The sequence below is a fragment of the Zonotrichia albicollis genome, chromosome Z (genome assembly GCF_047830755.1).
Source record: "Zonotrichia albicollis isolate bZonAlb1 chromosome Z, bZonAlb1.hap1, whole genome shotgun sequence".
NCBI lineage: Eukaryota > Metazoa > Chordata > Aves > Passeriformes > Passerellidae > Zonotrichia > Zonotrichia albicollis.
The window spans coordinates 62,486,329-62,511,219 of record NC_133860.1 but is presented as its reverse complement, the minus strand read 5'-3'; the positions used below and the strand labels follow the sequence as shown (position 1 = coordinate 62,511,219).

The following is a 24,891-nucleotide window of genomic DNA, read 5'->3' as shown; positions in this document are numbered from 1 at the left end:
CCAGGTAAACAGCCACTACCAGGCTTCAGAAGCAATCTTTTAACCTTTTTCCACTTAGGATGAGAAAGCAACATCCTTTGCTAATAATGACCCAGCACAGCTGAAGTAGAAGCAGAAATTAGAAACACCGGAAGGGAACTGTCCCTCGAGTAGTCAGAGGTAGTTGACAGTAATGTAGAACTCTTTTTCCACTTTGCCACATTCTCTAGGCGAGGCCCAGCAAAAGTGAGAAAGGAAGTACTGCCTGCCTCCCAAGGGACACGCGCAAGTCCAGTGATGTAATGAGATGATGACATGCCTGTTGATTGTCTGCTGGCCACCAGCATGGCATGTGTGTAGCTGGCACATCAGCACATGGTACCTGAGCCGGCCAGGGAAGCCAGAAGGGAAATGGACGCAGGGGCTGCGTGGATGTGCCACCAGGCATGTGCATCCTCTGGGCCCTGCTCTCTGATGGTCCTCAAGCTCTGCTCTCAGGGAAATCCACTCCAGAAAACTCATGCTGTGGTCTGTCTCCTGCCCTGTTTCTTGTGTGCCCTGCGGCACCTGACCAAGCTATAAGAGTTATGGTGCCAAAGCCAAGGCCTGCTTGGCCTGCCAGGGCCTACAGTGCCTCTGCTCGGGGGCAGAACCAAAGCACAGGAGTGCTGCACTGTTTTTGGCAGAGCTGTCACACGTCAGAAGGGCAAGCTCTGCACAGGCCTTTCTGGGAGTTTTGTGGGGAAGTCTTCTTAAATGGAAAGAGGAGGCTGTCAGAAGACCTTTAAAGAGTGGAATGGTTGGTTTGCAGATACATAAAAACTATTGTTACAGAAACACATTTTTTGCAGTACTACAGAACTGAATCTCTAACCAGCCTGGATAAAGGATGGAATTGTGTTTGAAGGAGATAGTGTTAGAAGAAGGGAAATTTAGCTCCTGAACTGAGTTAGTATTTTTACAATCTTCATGTCTTCTCAGAGGGAGGGAGATTGTAGGTTAGGGTGTATTATTATATCCTGCTTGTAATATCTTCTCTGGTGTAAATATGCCAAGATTGACAATCTCCCTAAATATGGGAATGCTTTAAAACATTCATCTTTCCTTTCTCTTTCAGCAAAGGAAAAATTATGTTAAAATACAAAAGGTAAGATAAATGGAAAGAAATATTTTTTCTGTTGATAAAGGGCAAAGAATAACCAAAGGAACAAGACCAGTCTTGAATCTAATACACCAGACACAATTATCAGGATTGTCTCTCTTCTGCTTTCTCTTCCAGTCTCCAGGAGAAAGAAGAATCAATTAGCCCTCTGCAGACTATGACCTTGAAGGATACAGCTTTAAGGGGAATATGCTGAGTAAGATGGAAAAGAGAGGAGAAGAGAAAAAGATTTGGAAACTCATGGAGGGGATAGGTTCAGAAACAGTACATCAAGCACAGAAGATGAACTGTGGTTTTTTTTTTTTTTTATTATTATTTCTGCACTGGAAAAAAAAATCCAGCACATAAAGGACTTTCTGGGAACATATTACCTCACTCTGCCTGCAAAGAAAAAAAGGACACTGAAAGGAGAAGGGACAATCCAATTTGCAGATGCTACTTTTCAAACCATGTCACTGAAAATTTTATAGCTGTCAAAGGCATTAAAAAAAAAGTTAGCAGTGATGCAATCTGTCAACCTCTTCAACAAATCTTGCTATACATAAAACACAATGATGTGTTTGAAATGCAGCTGTTTCAAAAACCCCAAGATAGTGCTTTAAGAGCCGTCCAAAAAAGTTCTTTTCATGCCTCTTGGAATTCTTAGGCAGACCTTCTGCCGTGTATTTTTCCAGCTAGATTTTCTGCTTTTTCTTTGTAGATAATCAGAGACGCTTGCCACAGTCAGAATTATGTACCACAGTTAGAAAAAATTCTGTCTATGCAACATTCTCCCCTAGAGCAAACCATCTTGATCTGCTACCAGTTCTCCCTCTCCTTTCAGTGTGTAGCTATGGAACTTCACAATGCCTTAAAAACAAATTTATCTTTTAAAAATAAGGCCAAATTAAACAAAAACCCAAACCCCAAAAACTCCTACACACACAAAACCCCCAAATAAAAATATGAAAAAAACCCCTCTCAACCTAATCACCAAACTTCTGGACCACAATTTATTTCCCAGATGTAAGCAGCTCTGAATGCAGATAATGGCTGTTTTTCAGTGACAACTCCAAAGAATCTTTTCTGTGCCCCTCTGCCCTTTCCTTTACTTCAGAGATAAAAGTTAGCATGTTTTTGAAAAAGGTTTGTCACATATGTGGAAATTCAAGAGGGATTCTTGAGGCAATTATGACTGAATAATTTTTAACACATTTTACTTCATAAAGTGACCAGACTGGTGTCTGGTCACTTTATGAAGTAAAATGTGTTAAAAAGTCATATATTTAATGTCAGAATGTTTGCACTACAAAAAAAAATTTATGCATCAGCAATATTTAAAAGAAAGCTCACTTAGTATAGTTCTATTGAATTGCAAAGGTGGTTAATTCAAGTAATACCACAGACAAAGCCCCCTGTCATTTAATGGTACAGCAGTATTTCTCTATTACACTGTTTTCATTGGACAAATTACTTTTGATCTGAAGGATGGCTGCCACACACATCTAAGCAAGAGGCAGCAGGGTTTCTAGAGGAATACTCAGAACTTTCTTTCACTCATTCTGGAACTGCTGTTCAAGATTGACTCTCAACTAAAAGCACCTCCTCTGAAATCACTGTAGTTATGCTCATTTTCACTGGCAAGGGGGTTGGCCTAAAAAATTAGATTTAATCTAAACACCATATATCTATACTAAGTTCAGTCCCAGTCAGGCCAAACTTAGAAGTGAACTTCTAGTGACTTCAGAGCAGGGTGAGGTCCAGAATGTGCCATCTTCAATGTGACAACCTGCGGCATTACAGGGAAGGCATGAGGGAGAATAAATGACATGGGGTCCTGCAAGGAAATTTGTGAGGAATGCATTTTTTCACTCTGATCACTGCAGCTTTCCACAGGGAGCCTCAGTCCTGTGCCCTCAGCAGAAAAGTATGCTGTCTTCTTTATTACTAGAGTTTCACAGCTTTACACAGCTCAGAAATTGCAGGCTTGGTTTGATTTGAATTTGGTGGGTTAAAATCATGAATGTCAAAGAAATGACATGTCAGAAATGCAGTATTTTGATGCTTTATGATTACCAAGAAAATAATATCGATACCTTTTTGTGTTTGTTTTTATGATGAGCAAAGACTAATTTGGAAATTGACTCTTCTCACATCAGCAAGAATGCTTTCCTGAAATGCCCCACAAAAGGCAGTAAGGCAATATATGAGAAACAAGTTAAACAAGAAGCAGCTCCTAGAGATAGGGGAAGACACAGAGAAATGTATGCTTTGCTCTTAAGAGAAAGGGAAAAACTAGAAGCTAGATGCTAAATTAATAGTTCCCAGTTTCTAACTGTTTCAAATCTGCTGTCGCTTTTTCTCACTGTTCTGAGAGTTTCATGAGGATGATAGGGATATCTGGCAGCCACAGACTTCAGGAAGGATGTACCAGAAATGCTCTGTAGGCAAGGCAAAGAACACACATGGAAGATCCAGCACATGAGACAAAGCCAATTTATAAGCAAAATACACTATGTGGAATAGCTATCGGATAAACCCTTGAAGCAAATCGTGTACTTCCCTGCAAGTGGATGCAGAGAAAAAGGTGGTACTAGCCCTTTACAGACATCCCAGATGAAGTACTGCACACTTCAGAATTAAGTTCTGAGGACTCTAGATGCTGTTCTCAGAAGGCAACCCATGCTATACCTTTCTTAACATGCTTAAGCTTCAGAAGTCAATCACATGCCCTCCTTGTAGACAGTCACAGAACAGTTAAGTGCCTTTTTTTTTTTTTTTAATGTGAAAAGGAAAAAAACCCAAAGAAACACATAGCTTTTACTTACAAAGTTTTGGAGTAGTTTGGAGATTGGTTTCTGTTGCTTGTGCCTGAGATGCTGTGGTAGGCTCCAGGGCGGGTGGTGACAGCGAAGGTGCGGCAGAGGACAACAACCCAACATCTAGGATGCGGTTATATAGAGAAGGCTGGAGGAATGGTTTGGAGGGTACAAGTGAGCTGTCACTGTGCACTGTCACTTCAGCCTTGCTCTTGGGGCTAGGTACGAGGAAGGGTGAGGCATACACCTCCGAAGGCACCCAGGCAGACAGAGCTGTAGGATCCACAGCACTCTTTGGGTCTTGTCCTATCCTCCCAGGGTCAAGGTGGGTAGGAGAGTCATACTCAAAAATCTTGTCCACAAAGACCCACTTGAGACCAGCAATGCAGAGGCAAAGGCTAAGCAGGCAAGCCAAGATAGGGGCGATGCAGATCTTTTCAGAGTTGAGGCAGCCCTTCAGTCGCTCTGCCTCCAGGCACACACAGCAGGTTGCGGCAAGGCCTGCTATCCCCTGGACCCTCCTGTCCTCTCTTTGGGTCCCCGGCATGTTCTCCTCATCCGGGAGCCCGTTGAGGGACGCATCAGGGCTCAGCTGAGCTGAGGGGCTGGGGAAAGTGTCGGCAGCTACTTCAGACATGTTTAAGCATCAGCTCTCAAAAAGCTCACCTCCAAAAGGCCTTAACTCTATCACAGTCCATTACTGTGAGACAGACAAAAAGAGACGGTAGTAATAGTCACAGTGCTCCGCAAAAATCACAGAGTGGGAGTCAATAAAAGGTCGAAGCTCAGCAACATCATCCAAACTGAGAGAGGAGCAATGCACAGGAAAAATTAGATCCCTCCCAGTCCCTGTGCCCCCAAGCCCTCTGTCACTGTCTCTGCTTCTCTGAACTGAGAATAGCTTTGTAATTATTGAGCTCCTGTTTGCTAGACACTTTTATAATTCCTTAAATGCTTCTCAAGCAATTCCAGCTCTTCTGCAGAGGGAAGAAACATTCCCCCAAAAGCAAGCACAACAAAACAAAATAGGGATAAGGAGGGTCGTGAGATAAAGAAAACCACAAACACTGAACAAACTGACCAGATTAAGTAAACCAGTAGCCCAGAGCGAAAGGCAAGACTCTCACCTTGAGCATCTGAGGCTGGTATCTGCTCAGACGAGGAAAACAATTGTCATGCGGTAGAAGGAGCAAAAGCAAAATCTCTAACAACAGCGGCAACGGTAGAAGTGACAGTAGCAGCAGCATCCTGTCGTGTTACAGCGGCGGCTGAAAGAGGCTGAATCATTACAGAGCAGCAGGTGCTCGTTGTCTGAGCATCACTGCAAACAATATCATTACAGAGAGGTTTGAAAGCAAGAGCGATGCCAAGACGGTGGTAACTCCCTTTATCTCCCCTCCCTCTTTGTCCTCCTGAGCGCTCATTCACTTTCCTCCGTTCCCCCCCCCCGCCCGCCCCGCTCCCCCAGCCCCCTCGCAGCCTGTTTCCCTGATGTACAGACTCGCTCCTTCCTTCCCTACCCCACCCCCCGCACTCTGCAGGGCTGCTCTGAGTGAAATCAGTACACCCAGCAATGCAGGACTGTCAGTGACTTCCTATTTTATCCAATTAGGAGGAATAAAGGCCATCAAATCAAAGGGAGGGAGCGGACAGGAGTTGCTCACCCACCACTCCCTCTCTCCAGGCAAAGCGTGGCCAGAGGCAGCAGCGGCCATCCATGGCAAAGTCCTCCAGCAAGGACTGGGTGTCGGTTGGAGCTCTTTGGGTTGGATTGGGCTCGCCTAGGCTGATACTCGATCTCTCCCAGGGGGAAGACCCCTTTCCAGAAGCAGTTTCTCCCTGCCTGACACCTAGAGACAGCTTTTCTTTCCAAGCTCCTGAGTAAGTTTTATTTCCTAGGAATAAGGCTGGAATGTATCTTAGATCAAGCAGAGGAAATGAAAAACCCCAAGCCATTCCCATCTCTGATAAATTTTCATTCAAGCTATTGCAAAGAGGTTTGCTTTTTTAAAAATTCCATTTTCCAACCTCTTTCCAGACCCTTTTCCAAACACAAAAAACCCCAGTCTTCACACTAAAGACAATTCCTGAATTCCTGAATGCACTCTTCAAGAGCTCACATATTGCCAGAATAGATCCTCATTCACCTTAGACTAAAAAAAAAAAAATTAAACTATTTTATTATTTTTTATTATTATTAATTAAAGGCTTATACTTCATTAAATTTGGCTGCCATTGCTCACTGTCTCTAATATGTAGCACTACCATTGCCACCAATGCAGTATAATACAGGGGTAAATCAACAGCCCAGCTAACATAATGAAAGTAAGACTAGAATCAGACCTATTTCTAGTCTCTTTTGTCTCTTACAGAAAAATACACCTGTGCAACAATAAAGATGTGTATGAAAGGCAAGGCACTTATAGCACAATTTCCAGGTCCTTGAACTTAATGAAAGCATTTGCATTGAAGTTTTGCTGGTGAGAATCCCCCTTTCTGCATAGTATGAATGGCTGCAAGATGCATAAGGAGACAAAGAATCAAGTGCTAAAAATTGCTCTGAACTAATTTTTGTTGGTGTCTTGTTCAGGCAATTCCTTTGTAGTTATCTATTTTTGGTAGTGTCAAAAGAGGCATCTGATTCTATCCATGTTCTCTTTCTACCTCCAACTCTACTCCCATCTCACCCCTCCTTCCATGGGAACATTAGTAACATTCACATCAAAAAGATTTATCAAAATCTGAATGAATCCCATAGTGTTTTTACGGACTGTCACGTCAAGGACTAATTGATGGATGTCTGATCACAAAGCTTCCTGTGAGGCGGCTGTAGCCCACTGAAGTAATCACAATGCTACTGCAATCAAGTGCTTGGAGCATTTACCTTAAAGCACAGCTAGTGATAGCACTCTCTGAAGGAATGTAAAAAGATAAATCATCTTACAATCTAGCCTACATTACCACTGAAGTGTCTGGTCCTTAGGTTAATGATGTGATCAGCAGCCTCAGACAGAACGAACAGCTTGCACTGCATATTTACATACATGGCTTCTCTTATTACAAAGCACATGTTCTCTTTTGCTGGTAATATCCTGCATCAGTGCAGTCTCTCTCGAGCATCTCAAAACCTATTTCAAACAGCACTGACAACACAACCTCTGTAGAAAGTGTAACAAAAAGCAGCAGTGCCGGGACAGGTGCAGTGGTCTGTGGCTACAAGTAAGCACAGTTTCTAGAGAAAGGATGCACCTTTCATTTGATCAACTGATAAATCTGGGAAAACCAGACACACTTTCACACACCCAAGTTGTTCCTCAAGTATGAAGCTACAGCATCACTCTTTAAAGTAGAGTGCAAGTTGACAACCAGCTGGGAATATTCTATTCATTGCACAGATGAGATACTACAGCATCTGAGCGCTTGGCAGAAATCTTTTAAAATTCCTTTTCTTCTTTATCCATGTCTAATTTTTCAACCTTCCTATTTCCAGTAAGAGAATTTTCCCTGCTGACATTTCTCTGAGCCTGTGTTTAATCCCCAGTCCTGTCCACATCTTTCCTGCACTGGTCTTCCTGGCAAACTGCCTGCATTCAATCTCCAGTAATCTTCGTGACCCTCCATCCTATCTACACTTATCTGCCCTCTTTATATCATGTTCCTGCTTTGTTCGCATCTTCCTGGTGCCGGGCTGAACAGAAACTAACGTGGAGAACTTGCATCTTCCGTGTAAGGGCTGCCACGAAGTTAAACCGAACACGCAAAACACTGCACAGCTGGACAGAGGTGTGGCGGGCTACCTGCACGAGGGACGCATTCAGGGGCTCCTCTGCATGAGGGGGCATCGCCCTCTTTCATACCCGGCTGCCGCCAGGAGCCGTCAGCTCGCACGGACCGGGAATGGGCTCTTCCAAACGGCTCCTGCCCCAGCCCGGCTGGCTAAACTGGGGCTGGAGAGCATCTCTCCCCGCCTTTTTCTCCTCCACCGGCAGGCCCAGCCCTGGCGCGCAGCAGCTCCCCCCGGCAGGCAGGCAGGCAGGCCCGCAACCGCCGGCTCCGCGGCCGCAGCGTGCCCGCGGTCCCTGGCTCCCGGCCAGGCTGCAGTGCCCTCCTCCGCTGCGGGTCCCTTCCCCCGCCGCACCTCCAGCCCTGGCGCGCTGCCTGCCTGCCTCAGCATCACGCAGCCGGCTGTGCCCAGACCTCCTCCCCCTCCTCCCCTCCGCAGGGAAGCCTGCAGAGCTGCTCCAGTCCCCCAGCTCCGCAGGGGCTACGGGGCCTGCGGCGAGGAGAGCGGGGCGGTACCCTGCGCTCTGTCCCCGCCTTCGGGGTGCCTGGCGGGTCCCGCTATTCCCCGACGAGAAGGGAGAAAGGAGGTGCTGAATCATCGCCCAGCCAGCTTCCCTGGCCCCGCTCCACAGGTGGCCAAAGCCAGGGCCAGAACACAGCCTGCCCGCTATGCTGCAATCCTATACCTTACGGGCTGCTTCCTCCTGGGACCTTTCGGACCAAAAAAACCTCGTGCGCTCTACCACGTAGATGGGGTGGATACGGGAGCACATTATTCTCTGAGTCAGCTCTCGAGGCTGTAGTAAAAGCTCATTGATGATGATCTCTCACTTCGGGTCTGAAGATAAAAGTATAAACTGAAGGTACAGGTCACTGACTTCAGGGGTCCTTCCCGTTCCTCTTGCCCGCAAAGCAATGCAGAAATGCTTTATCCTGCAGGCTTGAGCTTTTTACATTTCTGTAGAGACACACTAGCAGTTGCATGTTGTGCTTAAACACAGACTCTGCCTGGCTGAAGGAGATGAGAGGCTGGGAAGAGTCAGGAACTGGCTCACTGGAAGGGAGGCCTGGAAAATCAAGTGGGGGCATGACCTTGAAGGTAATGAAGTTTTACTGGGGTAGCCCATTGGTGGTATATACAGCAGGATAAAGGAAGGAAATTACTTGCCTGTTTCAGTAAGGTTAGCTTCATGTTAGCAAAGCTTTATTCCTGATTCCCACGTAGCTTGGGTCTCTTTGGCTTAGAGGAAAATACAGTTTGACTCTACACTAATGAAGCTGATCTATGACTGAGATTTGGGCTCCTGCCAAATAACAGGTTGAAACTAAGAGCCTTAGAAAACTGTAATTTTATTTCATGGAGTGTTTTTGCAAAGAATCAAGTGGGGTTTTTTTTTTGCAAAGTTTCACTCCCAAAAGGCTCAAGGAAATAACACAAAACAGCAGTTTTATAGGTGCTAAAAGGAGGTGCACTTCAAACTGCAGAGGACTATTTTCTCTGGCCAGCCACAAAGATGTGACTAGATGTGTGATTATGACCAACATCATCCTGCAAACTAGAGCACAAGTACCATTTAACTCAGCTTACCCTTCAGTCATACCATAATAAGACCCAAACCTGCTGAAAGTTCTGGAAAGTAAGCTTGATGAGTCATTCTCATGGAAGCTATTGAATTTCAAATATCTATGTCCTTCAAATACAGCCTCAATAGTCCACAAAAAGATTCCCTAAGAATTATCTACTGTCTTGCAACTGCTGGGACATTAGGAAATTAAAATACCTCTTCACAAGTGGTTATTCATGGCTCTGGTGTATAACAGTGTAAGAAAGTATACTCAGAAGACCATACATCAATATAGGACAAGTGATATGCACCCTGCCCCCCCCCCCCCCGACTGGGTCCCTTTAAGAACATGTCTATTCTTCAGTTAGAAGCAACCAGCAACATGCAGCACTAACTGCTCCATCGTGTGTTTGATTGCACCCCTTTTTCTACCATACACTGAGAAATCAAAAGCACTGTAACTAAGAATCTAAGAAGAAAAAAAAAGTGCATGTTCATTACGAAGAGATTGATGAGGAAGATAAAAGGATCACTTTTTATTGATTGCACTTTCTTCAAATTAAATAAATGCACTATATAAAGATGGAGGAGTGACCCAAAGCAAGTGATCAGGCCCAATGAGCGACATTACTGCCAGCAGTCATGGTGTGGGAAGAGGGGCCATCAAACACGGTAGAAAATGATTCATTTATTCATCCTTTCAGTGTTTCACCAATCTCCTTTCCATAATCCATTTCCCTTGGACTGATGCCAGCATTCTTTGAGTCCTTCCAAAAGCCCTTACTAGGAACCTCATCTCTCAGCTCAAATGGCGCAAAGAGAAAACTTCATTTTGCCTCTATACTGGTCCTGTCACTGAACTCAAAATGTTCAAAGGGGACAAACTGTCACTTGCACACAGACATCCTATTTTTCACCTGATGTAAATATAACATAGATGATAGTGCTGCTTTTATGCTCCTGCCCATTTCCATCAACTTCTTTCCTTTATTGATTTTAAACCCTCTGCCCATTTGTAGCCATATGTGAGTGAGGAGATGAAACATCAAGCTTCTAAGAAAAGGCAAGAGAAGATAAACAGTAAAAATAAGTACATATTCAGGCATAAACATGAGACTAAATGTGTCAATGTCAGCAGAATCATTAGTGTTAGCTTAATTTGGTTGGTACAAAGGATTGCTGTGGGAATACCCCCTACTTTCAGACAACATAAAAGATGGGACATGAGGAAGCTATTCTAACCCTCTTTGTACCCTCAAGCCAAACCAACTACATTGGATGCTGGTGTTTCAGAAGCAGGTCCTCACACTAGTATGTTACTTGGAAATGTCTGAAGTACAGTATACAAACAAACAGCAGTGATTCTGAAAATGTTTGGGAGAGCTCATGTTGCCTCTGTAGCAGTATTTTCTGTATTGGCATCACATGTACACATTTACACCAAGCATTTACATGCTGTAAGTCCAATAGTTGTGTCTTGCAGAGACAGTGATTTGAAAAAAAACAACACAACAACAATGGCTGTTCTAAGAAGAGTTTATACTTTAAATAGCTACAGCCAGTAATTGAAACTGAAAACTGCCATGAAATGGGCTGTTATTTCAGGGGAACAAAAAAAGCGTTCTGAGTCTTTTCATCTTCAAGTGAAATGTAAGACACTGAGTTTCTTTCATCTTATTCTAAAGCAGAGCTAGTGGTACTATACCAGACACAGAAATAGGACACGAAACCATGAATATCAGGGTTTTTCATCAATGGCACTGACTCACTTCCCCAGCCTCTGCTAAGTCACAAAACGGGGATGGGCCCCACCACTGTTCAGGCTAATGGTAATTATCTCGACCATGTGGTAAAGGAACATTTAAGAGGTGCAAAGACAAGAAATGCACTCTGCTAGGCTCTTTTGCCTGAGGGCAGAAGCAGACAGAGAAAGTCCATGTGCAATTCAGATGTTTTTTAAATTTGTTTGTTTGGGAATTGCTTTTTTTCCCAGATCTGATTTCTTCACTCTGTCACTGGCATCTCCAGCAAACCTGCTGGGGCCGTTGTGATTATTTATTTTCCCACTGTGGCAGTGAGCTGGAGCAGCAGTGAAGTCACAGGGCTCAGGCTTGGTCATTCACTCCCACCTACCTTAGTACTGCACTCCTGCTTTTGAACCACTTTATTCAGACAGAAAAAAATTCCTCATGGTATTCATAGGACAGTTGCAATTGCACACACTGCTATTTTGCACAGGCTCAGCTATGCAGGATTTTGTGCTGTCAGCCTTTGTATTCACAGTGCTCCGACTGCTGGCAGAGTCACTGGACAATGATAATTTGATTCAAGGTCCTGAAAACCCTGAATCAAGGCATTACCCTTTCTGCACTGACACACAGTTAATAAAATACTTAAATGTGCATCTAGTTAAACAAGTTGGTGAAATGCCTTCCTGATTAGAGATGGGCTACATCATGTATCTAAGTGCCTTTTTGAATCAGAGCCTAATCAGGAACTGAGAAGGCATTTTTGGAGCATAGTGCAGTGGTTTCATGATAAACAGTTTGGGTGGCAATATTATCCTTTTCTTTGCCACTCCTTTCTTTTTGGTCCTTCTGTTTTGTCACTTGCACTAATGCACTAACATTGTTCAGCCCTAATTCTCATGCTGATCCTGTAAATACCTATATACCTCCTAGGCTGGAAGAAAGAGAATAGGACCATGCTCCAGAGCCTGAAGTCTTGATCTTGTCTTCTCACAAAAGACTTCACAGAGCGAAACCATGACCCAAAGCGCTTCCTGAATCTGTGCATAATTTAGGCAGAGGCATGTAGAAGATCCCAACAGGATACACATCACTCTGAAATATCTTGACTGTACTTAGTGCATCTTTTGTTTTTGTTGTTGTTGTTTTGTTTGGATAAATAGAATTATTTTTGTACCTGCACATATTCTCAACAGCAGCTGTTTAAATCTTAAGGCACCATATTTTATTTCACTTTTTAATATTGTAACTGCTCATGGAGTTCTTAATAGAGTAACTCATTACTATATGTTCATTCAATAGTTTTGCTATTAGAAAAGCAAAAAGAAGTCAAAGGCATGGAGGCAGCCTACTGCATGGAGGAATTTCTGTATCATTAAATAAATATGTGTTAATGATAGGACATTAACATATTTGTGGCTTGGACTTTTAAAGTACATCTTACAGTAAAGTAATACTGCAGGAATCTCCAAATTTCAGAATTCTGCTTGCACAAAATATTATGATTTCACCTCGAGACCTGGTTTGCTTAGCAACTTTGTACAAATACATCTAAATAATGAAATTAATCCACCTTATCCTAAATTGAGATATTAATTAAATTACACTTGTAAGGTTCAGTTCTGGTCATGTTTATATGTTGCCTGATTATGCACAAGTTAGCAGAATTGTTATGTCCACTGTTTGAAACAGATAATCAACAAGATATTTTTAAGTGCAAAAATTCAGCAATAACAAAAGCAACAGCTCTCACCATGCCTCAGAATCTTAGTACCTAGTACCATTTAATATTTAATATTCTTTCTTAGTGCATTCAGAAGGCCATAGAAGGCATGAATCACTCTGCTGAAATTAGCAGGAAAACTGTCAGTTTCCAGCAAATTAAGACTTATTCAAATAAATATGACAAAGGATATTTCTTGTTTAGTAATGAGTTTGTAGTCTAACCAAATATGCTTTTATTACATAGCCAAGTTTTAAATGCAAAGCCTAACGTGTCACATCTTTATCACTTCTGCACCGAGGCTCTTTTTTTGGTGCTCTGTATTGTCTAGCAGAAAAGCAAAACTTTCATCTCCCAGAAATCAATAGATTTAAGCTAGTTAACTTTTCTCACACACAGAACTTCAATATTTGTGCATCAGGCAGAGTCTTTTCAAGAGCAAGAGAGGAAACCGGCAAAGAAGAAACTCTGAAACCTTAAAGAAATGTTCATTTGCCTGATGCAGGCAGAAAGCTACAGGGCTGACTCTGTGCTGCTCCAGACACTGAGCAGACCCCTACACCAGGGCAAAGCAGATTTATTACAAAAACTTGTTCATAGTTAACACATGGACATACAACAGCGCTGGGCAATATGGGCTACTGAGTAATACAAGTCCTGTAATGTAGCTTTGGAAACATCCCCTTCTGCAGGACATTGAACAACCTAGAAATGGAGCATCAAAGGCAGTGACAGAGCTGATACACATATACATATGTATCAGAATGAGTTTATAACTATAATTTCATTTGAAGGATTCATTATTCCTGCAGCATTTCCTGCATTCACACGGCAGGTCATGTCCACTGGGGGTGCATTATGTGTGCCTGTGTTTCACTGCAGAGGCTACAGAGTAGCAGTGAGACTTCAAAAACAGAATGGCGAGGACAGACGGTCTTTTTCCTTCTTCTTGAGGATGTCTAAGGAATAAATGCATTTACTCTGAAAGATTATTTGAAAAGGTGGTCCAGAGAGGCAGGGCTAAGATCATCCTGTATTCTGTGTTCCCAGCCAAGCTCATCCATATTAGCATCCAGAGAGAAAGTCAAATAAAATAGAGCTGTCCTCATGTACATCATTGCAGGTATCTTATGCCTGTGGAGAATAGTGGCTGTGAAGTGGAGAAGTGAAGTCTACAGGGCGACAACAAAAAAAAAAAAAAAAGCACTTTGTGTCTTTGGCCTATATGCACATAAATTAAACTAAATAGAGTCCCTAAATCTCCTCCTGACCAGGGCCACACTTTGAAGCCAGACCTTATAAAACTTTCCCTTTCCTTCAGAAATTTGCTTCTGCAGTGATGGGGTCAAATATCTTGCCAGTGTGAGCAAGATTTCATCCTACTCAGCTATGGAAATAGTGAAGATCCAATACATTATTTCATTTGAGAGATGCTTTGTTCTTGCTTTAACTCTGCATATTGCTTAACTGTTGCTTAACTCCAATTAAATTAAAAGCTGCCAAAGGCCAGAAAAACCGCTCAGTGTTTCTAATTTTGCACTAAATCCTTTGTCCTTTCTTCTGGTTTCCAACAAAAGAACAACATTTTAACAACTTTGCACATGCTAGAGGATAAAACAAGGATGTGACCAAAATAGATTCCATTCTAAAGGCACTAACTCCACAGGACAAAGATTAAGCTCCCAAGGATGGACCAGGCTGGCCCCCATTCATAGGCAAAACATTTCCATGTATTTCAGAAGCCCACAGCTTAGTTAAGGCATGAAATGACAGGGGGTCTTGAATTTTGAACTCCTTTTGCTCTGAAGAGTAGAGATTGTGCTCCTGCTTCACTGATGAATTTGAAATGATCCTCTGAATATTAGTAACATTCTCTTGTTACTAACACTTGAAAGATATGTGAAATTTGGTATACTGCATTCCTTTCCTTCATCAGGTATCAGTTCATGGTTTCATCAGGAAAGCAGCCCTGCGCAGCTGCATAGAGTTCACTCCTTGAGACTGCCTTGAAGAATACAATATGACTAAAATTCAAGTGAACCAAAAAGAATGATATCGTTTTGGCCTGCATTGCTGAGTATGTGCTAGTAACACTACACAGTGCAGGTGTAAGCAGACAATACACTTCCCTTTCTAAACTAGCCTGCTTAAGAAGTGCTAGTATTACCCCAACAATGACTATTAGGGTTAGACAAAGGCTAATTAAAAACCTATGCAGCTGGGTCTCATCAGCATTAATAATTACTTGTATCTGTTTCCACCACCTTTCACCCCCACCTCCATCTTCTTTCCTCCTCTAACAAAAAAAAACAGGTAATCTCTGTGCACGTATGTAATTACAGGAAACATTATGTATTATTAATGCGGCTGCAGCAGACAGAAAATTCAGGTTTACTGCTTACCAGTGTAGAGGTAAGTTAGTTACCTCTACTGGCAACAGTCAGCTTGCCCATAATGAGACAGTTTCCAAGAGTTCCAACTGAAGAGGCTAAATAATACCAGCTGTTTGGAAAAGAAGTTGAAAGGCATGATGCATCTGAATCTACCACTGAGATGGACAACAAAGGACAACTGTAAGAATTAGTCCAGGAAAAATTCAGTTGCAACAATAAGATTGTGCATTTTCTTTGATCTATGAATGGGATTATGTTCAAAAGCAATTACACAAGCTACAGAGGCTGGGCAGAGAGGAAACAGCTACAGATAGTACCCCATGAGATGAAGCACCTCAAACAAAGACCTTTACGATGCCTTTTTCCTACCAAAACAACAGTATTCACAGTAAGCTGGAAAAAGTATGCATATATGTCCTGTGATTTCAAGGAATATGGGACAGATCAGGCCAGAAGTGCTCATTTCCTGGCACACCAAACAGTGACCTATGATTACAGACATGCATCTCTCAAACTGGTATCAGTACATTAATGCTGAAGAAATGCCTTTCAGATTTCATTTTCTGTTGCTCTGTACAACATATTATGGGGCACAGAACATGAATACGGAGCCAGAATTCCTGAAATGAAGGCTTAAAACAGCAGAAACATGCTTTGTTTCTGCTGTGTGACTTGAACAAGCAATAAAGCTGTGTGACTTGAACAAGCAATAAAGTTACAGATTAGATACACGGATTAAAGTCACAGGCACTAATTCAGACCTGCTTCCCCAGCAGGATGCTTTTGTGCAGTTTCAACCTGAATCACAATTTCTTTTTCCCCTCCTCAAGGGGTTCCTTTCTTTGTACAAAATTTGTAACTGCTCTTGATAAAGTGCCAAAAAGATAAAAATTATAAAAAGCAGCAAGGAGCTGTCCTAAAGCTGAAGAGTCAGAAGCTTCTCCCACAGACTGCTGATGTATCTCACGCATTTAAGGGACCTGCCAAAAAAACTCAAGTAGACTCCCTGCCCAGTAGGTCAGAGTGGAGGCCTCTGGTCTGCATTCAGAACCAAAGGGCTAGCTAGCATGAAATTTGGCACACATGCAATGTTAAAGCTTTGTTGTCCCAGATCACTTGCGTGTTACTGAACAAGCGCTGCAAAGGATTGTCATGACACCTACCATTTGGGTTGTAGTCCCGCACTTAACCCTGCTGTCTGACAGAACCTCCCTAGTGGCTTCAGGCCAAATGTTTATTCTTCCCACAACGGGAACAGTTGGGCATAGTGGAGATTAGAGTAAAACACTCCACAGTCTTGCCTTTGTAGATGACTTTCTCTGGTTTGAGTGGCAACAGTTAACTATGACCTTTTCAGCTACCCACAGCCATTGACTATTTCAGTACTGCAGACAGGCTTTTTAATACCACTGTGGGGAACAGTGCACAGATGACAGAAAAATCCTTTGGTAATTATTTGGGCTAATCCTATTAGGAAAGAAAGGCTTTCAATTGCAAAAGCACCAAAAAAAACCTTCAAGAGAAGGAGCCCACCACTTCAAATTAAATCAACAGGCCCATCCAGTCCAGGATAGCCTGGTTATTATCATACATAAGAAAGGTTGTGTTAACTGAAATGAAAAAATATTTAACATTATAAGAAGTTTATTTAAAATTTTAAAAATGCATTTGAAATACTTACAAATTCAAGAGACTGCCTCCTGCTTGTATTTTATTTGCACTTTATTAGTCCACAGTTCTACTTGTACATTTTGCAAGACTTTTACAGAATGGCATAATTTTATAAGTTTAGGCTCCAAATTTATGCTACGAGAGAGGATACAATTTATGTTCCTAAAATTTTCTCTTATTTCAATGCTGTGGTACCATGACAGTGGTAGAATTAACTCTTTCATGTGCTCATCAGAAATTCAGCTGGAGTGTCTAAAATGACAGTAACTTGATTTACTGAGCAATAAGAGGAATTATTCTTCTATGGCCACTGGCCAAACAAGCAATCTTTTAATAAGGCATGTGCAGTCACTGCATTTCCTTTATGAGGGAGAAAAAAAAAAAGTGTACTCAGGCACTTAAAATGAACCTAACTCCTAACTTAATAAACAGGCAGATACAACCATGTGGTCTCGGGCATTATCATTTGCTTTCTCACACCTGCAACTATATGAACTGTATGTGTCTCCCTTCCATTCCTTACCCTAGAGGTTCCTTGATAAACCAGGATCCTGCTCAGATCCTTTTGCGATCATAGACTTCACCCAACGTGTTAATAGAAGCTTTTAGTTGTATTTTAAAATAACCTAACATGGCTACCCTTTTCTCTCCCTTGAGAGCCTTCTTTCTCTCCTGAGATCACACTTTCAGCACTGGCACGATAGACTGTTTTAGGAAGAAATTCCACATTCCTCCTGCTGAAGGAAGTCTCCAACTTTGCAGGAAATAATGACACATTTTTTACATCAGAGATGTGAATGTCACTGAAGCTTTTTTGAAGACTTAATGAACAGAGAAGACACATGGTGAACACTCTCACAGAAAAATAGTAGGTGCATTTAGATTATCACAGTTTAATGCTTTCCCTTTCTTTCTTTTTTATTTTTTCCCCCTTCCTTAAAACTTTGAGGAGGCTCCTCAAAGGCAGGATCTAGGAGATAGACAGACGTGGAGACAACTTCCCATCTCCATCTCAGTGATCTTTAGCATGCTGGCTGTCTGCCTGGCTTCCCACTCAGCACATGATCATGGAACAGACTTTGGCAATTGTTTGGACTAATACTCACAAGAAATAATTTTAGTTTTGAGGCATCAAAAGTCTTCCTGGGCATCCATTGGGATTTCTGCACATGCATTTTAGAATTCATGGGCTGATCCCTCAGGTGCCAACTGCTGGTCTGGGATTCCCAGCCTACATTCATACTAGTCCTAAGGCATCTGCCTAAGGCCGCTCGGGAAATTTTCCTTCTGACCAGTGTCTTGTTAACATCCAATTCCTAGATAGTCTTTTTTGAGAAGGAGAATATGTCACTGTGACTGTTGTCCCTGTGACAAGTTTTTGCATTTGCAGATGTACAACTTCCCTCAAGTTAGAAAAAATCTAATCAGGATTGCATATCTGTTAAAGACTGGGAAAGAAAGACTGTTTGATGCCTGGGAAAGAAAGACTGTTTGACCAGCAGCACCAGTTGTCTTTCCCTGAGCATGAGTGTGAAAATGCAGGAGAAAGAGGCAGATGCTTTGTGGGACCTCTCTCCATTTATTTAGCAAATATACAAGTAACTGCAAGACTTCTTTACAGCCTTTCACATAGTGAAAACACAGCAAAATATTTTTCTAAGTGGAGGGAAATATTTTCCTAAGGGGTGAGAGAATGTGAGAATATTTAATAAAAGCTAGGGCCATCTGAAAAGTACATTGCTGCTATCAGTAATTCATGCATGAGTTATAAAACTCAAGTAACTAATTTTGAGCCTGTCTTCTTTTGTAGAGCTGTCTTTCTAGCTGAGATCAAACACATTGTTTAGTGGATCAATCCCTTTCCCCTTCTCCTTCCCCACAAACAATCCTATTTAAACACCTAAATTTTCTTATAGTAACATTATGCATTGTGTCTGAAATTGACATGATAATGGAAATTCCCAAAGGAATCCGGAGCACTGCTCATGTTGCTCTTGCTGCACAGGAAATGCAACCGTTCTTACTCATCCTTCCTCTATAATGAAGAGTCAGATTCATTGTCTTGCTGTGCTGAGGAGGAAATTGCTGCATAATCTCCTTTCACAGCTAGACAATCCCCTCTTTCCAAAGCAGGCTAAGCATGCAAATTCTCCAGACATATTTGATGAATTTCTAATCACAGTGGGTGAAACGACAGGGCAAAGGCGAGTGTCAGTGACAGAAGCCTTGTGCAAATGCACTGTTGAAGACATTGTTTTCCTTGTATATTCACCCACATATTAATTGTGGGTGATACATATTAATTGTATCTACTCTGGGACAACTAAACCATAATCAGGTCAAGCTGTGGCCAGTCTTAAGATCAGTTAGAAGCCTTGAAAAGACTGACATAGGGATATTTCTCAGCACTTCACAAAGTAAAGTGCAAAATGAAACCCCCCCAAGGCTTCCCAGTTTATGATATTACATCACCAGGGTAGTGAAGGGAGTGCTTTCAGAGAGGCAGAGTATACCCTTCCATCTCTTGAGCTAAGAGAAGAACTTTTGTGAACTGTGAGGAGCAGGCCAAATTACGCCTCTGCAGCCTGTCAGGTGATTTTACAGTCCTCTGCAATCAGATTTTCCTGTAGGGGGAATACAGACATTTATTTTTTCCAGATGGATATAGAAAAAAAAATATCTGCCATCAAGAAACACTTATTTGCTTAGGCCTCATTCAAGTAGAGTTCTTAGGGAAATTTTGAGAAAAGATTTGATAGTTGCACAGAAAATAGGAATATTACTCCTGCACTAACAAAACCAAATGCTTCTTATGCCCAGGCTAGTAAATCTCATGCTGTATCATATATGCCAGTAGTTAAGCACAGGAGGACAAGGATGACATTTTCTAGGTAATGAAACAAGTCAACAGTTTTCCACGAGGACTGTTTTTGCACTTGTCTCTCCCTTTTTGACCTTGCCCACAGACAGTGGACAGTAATCAGTAAAGTATTGACATATAAATTGGAGAGGCCAAACAAGGCTACAGAAAGTAATATAAACAAGATTACAGAAGAGACAAGACTCCTCATAAACCTAACTAGAGAAAAATGGGAGTCAGAAAGGTTGAGTTCCCTCTCCTGGTCACAGTGTGGGAGAAAACTCATTTAGCAAAAGCATCATCTTTTTGCTGCACCTTTCCCCGAGTCTTTGAGGCTTGTCCTTGAGCACCAGTTGCTACCTGTGCCTGAGACAAGAATACAGGGTTTGGTGGGCACTGGGGTTGGCCAGACTGTTTGCTGATGCATGTTTCTGGCTGTTCTGCTTCCCCACCATCTGTGAGCATGGGGTTGTGGCAGAAATTCTGCTCAGCATCAAACGCTGCCTTCCAGAACAGGTCAGCTACCCTTTCTTTCTGTGGCCAGGTAGAAGAGGTAAAGCACCGTGATTGCTTCACATGTGACCAGTTTGACTGGCTGACAGCTGGGGCTTTTGTTCAAGATACTTCAGTTTTGCAAGTTGGCATTGTGCGCAGAGATCGTGCTCAAATTTATTTGAAACAACTATTTTCTGCAGAGCTACTGAGGGTCAAGACATGATCCTCACTAGGACTGAGGAGTCCTCAAAGATCAGAAAAGCATACAAAGCTCTTTAAAAACTCAGAAGGCCGTTATTAGTCGGTGTTTCTCACAAATGCTGTAATGTACTTTGTCACACTGACAATTTCTTGAGATAATAAAAGGGGAGATGCCAAGAATATGGCAGTGTCTAAGAAGTCAGTGATGAGATTGAGACAGAGGCTAAGCAGAAATGCCAGCTCATACTACCATGCTTTCCTCTCCTTTTTGCTTATACTATCTTTTCCTGTGATCCACAACCCCTTCAATACTAGCATACAGCAGATGAAATCTAGAGCAGAAGGTCAAAGATGTGTTAACCAATTCTCTGGTTGTTTCCCATTTCAGAGTTAGCTGATGCCCATTTCTTCTTCCAAGTATTTTTAAATAATTCTTTTCTTCCTTAAGAAATCTCAAAATTTTCAACAATCCCATGTGAATCATCAGCTCTGGCTAATGTGTTTCTACTGAAGTTACTTGTGCCATATTGTGTTCTGAAAATTTGATGACAATAAAAATATTTGACTCTTTCTTTCTTACTTTTTTTTTCTCCACCCAGAGAAAATTTTTCATCCACTACTTCATGCATGATGCTCTCAGGTTGTTGTGAATGACAATCTCATATTTTATAAGATATTTACAGATAATAAAAGCTATTCCTCAGGATGAAAGAACATCCACAGGAACAGATTCTTATCAAATTAAAAGGAAAGACTCCCTCCTCTGTACACAGCCTTCCTTACTGACCATCTGCTAATAGTGTCCATGTGTGTATGAAATTCATTTGCATATTTAAATTGTAAAGCTCCATTTGCTCAGCCTGCCTATAACTGAGCTTTCTTGCAGGGGTGAATATTAGGCCTCTGATGTATGCATATTATCCAGTGAACGTATAATGAGCAAATGCAATCCATATCCAATTATCTAGAGTTTTACTGCTTATTTTCTACATATAACTCAAGCTGTAAGTACAGCAATACATTAGCTCTCCAGGTGTCGATTTAGCTGGAAGAATTAGTACGGTGCTGGCATTTAGCTCTTGACCTTGGATGTGTAATTAAGTCATGGTGTTGCTGCCAACATGAGAGGTCCCTTACAGATTTGATGCAGGATGGAGACATTGTGGGTAAGACACAGAGAATTCTCTCCATCTGGCAAAAACATGCAATTGGTTAAAGTAAACAGTCCCTAACCCATGTCTAATTTCCTCTTGCCAGCCACCAGGAAGAAATTTCACCAGTGCACCGACCAAAAGCATTGGCTGATCACACAGGGAGAGGATTTCAAACTTGTGTTACCTCCCATGATGCTTGGGATTGATCTGCCACTCAGTGATCACAGTTACACTGGCATGACTACTAGTCCACCAAAAAAGATACAAATTCTGAATATGTTCACAGCATTCCTTCCCTGGATCTGTCTTAACCTGCTCCCTCCAAAGTGAGAAATATTTAAACGAGTTACAAGGATGTACTCTGCAGATGCAGCTTGCCTGGTAGCCAAGAACAGCATCTGACTTAGAGCTCATTACACTAGGGATCTGAAGCACCAGTTCTTCAAGACAGATCGACATGCATTTGAATGAGCTGCATCACTGCTCAAGGCAACTCTTCATCCTTCCTGCAAGATTAGTGTTTAAGATTCTTCTGGCCTCTCACAGTCTCTGAGACAACTGTTATCTTACTGTCTGTCAAGTATTAGTTGTCACTGTTTTGCGTAGATTATTAAAATATTCAAGAACTATGCATAACCTTGCTAAGCCAAATATTTCCCCAGTGGGAAATGGAAAGAAAGAGCCATTCCAGGGAAATAATAAAATAATAAAATTCATACTAAGGTAGTATGTATAAAATACATACTATACATACACATAAAGTATAAAAAGTACAGTGCAAGATCCAATCCTATTTCATTGTGTGCCCTGTGGAATCACTCCATATTTGTATTGTTTTAAATAACATAAAATATTTAGGAATGCAAAACAATCAGTGCAAGTTTTGGACTTTCTCAGAATGGAAAAAGGCGGGGGGGGGGTGGTGGCATTTAATCAGGCAAAAGCACCAGACATTTAAAGCTACTGTTCTCTCAGAACAATAACTAAACTGTTGACCTAATGCCCCATGGCACTGGACGTCAGTGTTCGAAAGTTTACAATAGATGCTTAGCTACAACTGAAAGAACATTCTCAGTTACTATATATAAAAATGTAGACATATCAAACAAATAAAAGCATCATATGTGGTTAGCTTACTTCTAATTTGAAAAGACTAGAAAAAGCATTCTGCCACTGACAGTTTGTGCCACAACTGGCACCAATGAGTAGGTTTTTACAATGCAGGTAGCTGTGGCTTTCAGAGCTGGCTATCTGCCAGCAAAATAGATACTATTAAAGAAAACCACTCTAATATTTCTTTCCTGGAGTATGGCTTATCCTTTTCTTTTAGAAACCAACCATTCCAGTAATACTCCTCCTCAACTATGCTGACATTTTGGAGAGCTCATCTAAATACACTGTCAGACACTTGACTGTGTTACTAAGAGTCATATTTTGGATCATTGTGAATATTACCAGAAAGATATCAGTAACAGAGTTCAGATTCCACTTGATACACCTCAGAAAAATAATCACTGTTTTAAATTCTGAAGTGCTATTACTAGCCCATGTAAAAATGGGAAACTTTTAGATAATCTCAATGGCACATGGTATTGGTAAAACTTTAGGCTGCAGAGCTGTGTCCAGTCAAATCCTTCCCTATTCAATATCAATTCTGGACATTAAATGCTCTGGAGCAAGGAGCTTTTCTGTGCTGAATAAATGAAACAGAAACAAACGGACAAAGAAAAGAGCCAAATGTTCAGGCTGGGGAGAAGCTGTCTCCTCTGTTGGCTTGGACTGCAGTAGGTGTTATCTCACATCTCTGCTTAAGAGCAGTGACCATGATTACTACAGTTGGGAGGGCTGGGGTGTAATGCCAGGTGCTTTTTGCCCTGCAAATACATGGTCATTGGGAAGGCTGGGGTGGGATAGGCAGCCTGACTGCTCAGATGTTCCAACACTGCTCAGCAGGAAAGAAGAGAGATCATGCTCTCAGTCTAAGGGCGAACATGGCTAGGCTACATCTACATCACATAGCACTTCACTGTGGCTCTGCCCTTCATGAAAAATCATTTACATGTGTCTTCTTCCAGTTCTCAGTGTCTATATTGTGGAAAGAGTGAGTCTCAGCCCATCCAAGTGGTGTTTTCATGGCATTACTATAACTTTAGGATTAATTCCCTCTGGCATAGTTAAAGACACCTATGAGCCTTTGGGGGTTGCAGTGTCTGTGGGGATGATATGGGAGAACTGCTCAGAGTGAAGGGAGCTGGGCTGGCAGGGTGGTACCCATACTGCCTCCTGGTAAAGCTCTCAGCGCACTCAATCCTTCTTATTGGCTTAGGTGTCCTGAAAATCAGCTGGCATGGCCCAAAATGACACAAGAGAGCATGTTAATGATGAAATGGGCAAACACTGCTCCAGCCCTCCATCTCGCTCCTCAGCCTCACTCCATATAGCACAGTAGGTTTAGCCTTTATGATCACCATAAATTAGAAATGCCCTACGCTATTTTAGCTTTCAACAGAATTGATAAAGTTTGGAAATTGGAAGGCTAATAAAAAGTTTCCTCTTGTGCAAAAGCAGATCCCTGTAGAAGGATAAACTTGGAATTCCTTTATTTACCAAAGGATCTCAGACAGCTGGATACACACTGGGATCAATATAAACTACCAGTAAGGCCTATGAGCTCTCTATATCCATAACAAAGCTGAAAGGACTAGAATGAAGCATAGGCAGCCAGGAAAAGAAAATCTTATGAGGAAATGCAAGAGCCTTTATATACATACATAGTCACTGAAAGAAGATACTGATATCCATCAGACAAGAGTAAAAGGATAATTGCTCGAGGGCACAGCTTTCTTTTCAAAAAAACAGAGTGGGTGTTTTGTGATACTTGCCAGCTACAGTGGATGCAACTCAAAGTTACTGACTAGCTGGCTACTGCTAAATGTTTAGGAAGATGCAAACCTAGAAGGAAGATCACACTGTAAAAGGCTGCTCTTTAATAGCCGCAATGACTACAGCGATTCCTTCTCCTTTCTGTACAAGGGGAGAATGTCAAGAACAGCAGAAACCATTAAGAACCTCCGGGAACACTTTGATAATGAAAGTCACAGGAGATACAACTTTCCCATTTTGCAACCAATTAGAAGAGGTTACCAAAAGGCAATTTAGAAGAGATGTGGACATGAAGGATAGGATAATAATTTCTTCCCGAGGGTTTAGCTTGGCTCCCACGGCACTATTACAGAACCGCTAGATAGGAATGCGAAAGAAGACTATTCCTTTTAATTTACCTGATAGGAACTGCTGTAGTCTAAATTGAGTCTCAGCCATGGAGTGCCACTGTGTTTGTGGAGAAGCTAATGAGGGGA

General features: G+C 41.9%; 2 protein-coding genes across 17 annotated transcripts in view; both read right to left on the bottom strand.

Annotated features, from left to right (window-relative positions):
• NRG1 (neuregulin 1) overlaps positions 1-24,891 on the bottom strand; it is a 458,486-nt gene that overhangs the window by 95,736 nt on the left and 337,859 nt on the right. For 3 of the 16 annotated variants that reach the window (XM_074533392.1, XM_005486238.4, XM_074533391.1), the window contains exon 1: positions 3,949-4,949. The exons of 12 other annotated variants lie outside the window; for them this stretch is intronic. In XM_074533392.1, the coding sequence (XP_074389493.1) occupies positions 3,949-4,576 (628 nt within the window). In that variant the 5' untranslated portion in view covers positions 4,577-4,949. Of the gene's footprint in view, positions 1-3,948; positions 4,950-5,066; positions 5,209-24,891 lie in introns of those variants that run through there. One more of the 16 variants, XM_014266489.3, reaches the window with a different exon arrangement.
• Positions 5,025-5,186, bottom strand: LOC141727215 (uncharacterized). The gene has a single exon (XM_074533393.1). It carries the CDS (start codon positions 5,184-5,186, stop codon positions 5,025-5,027), a length of 162 nt encoding a protein of 53 aa, XP_074389494.1.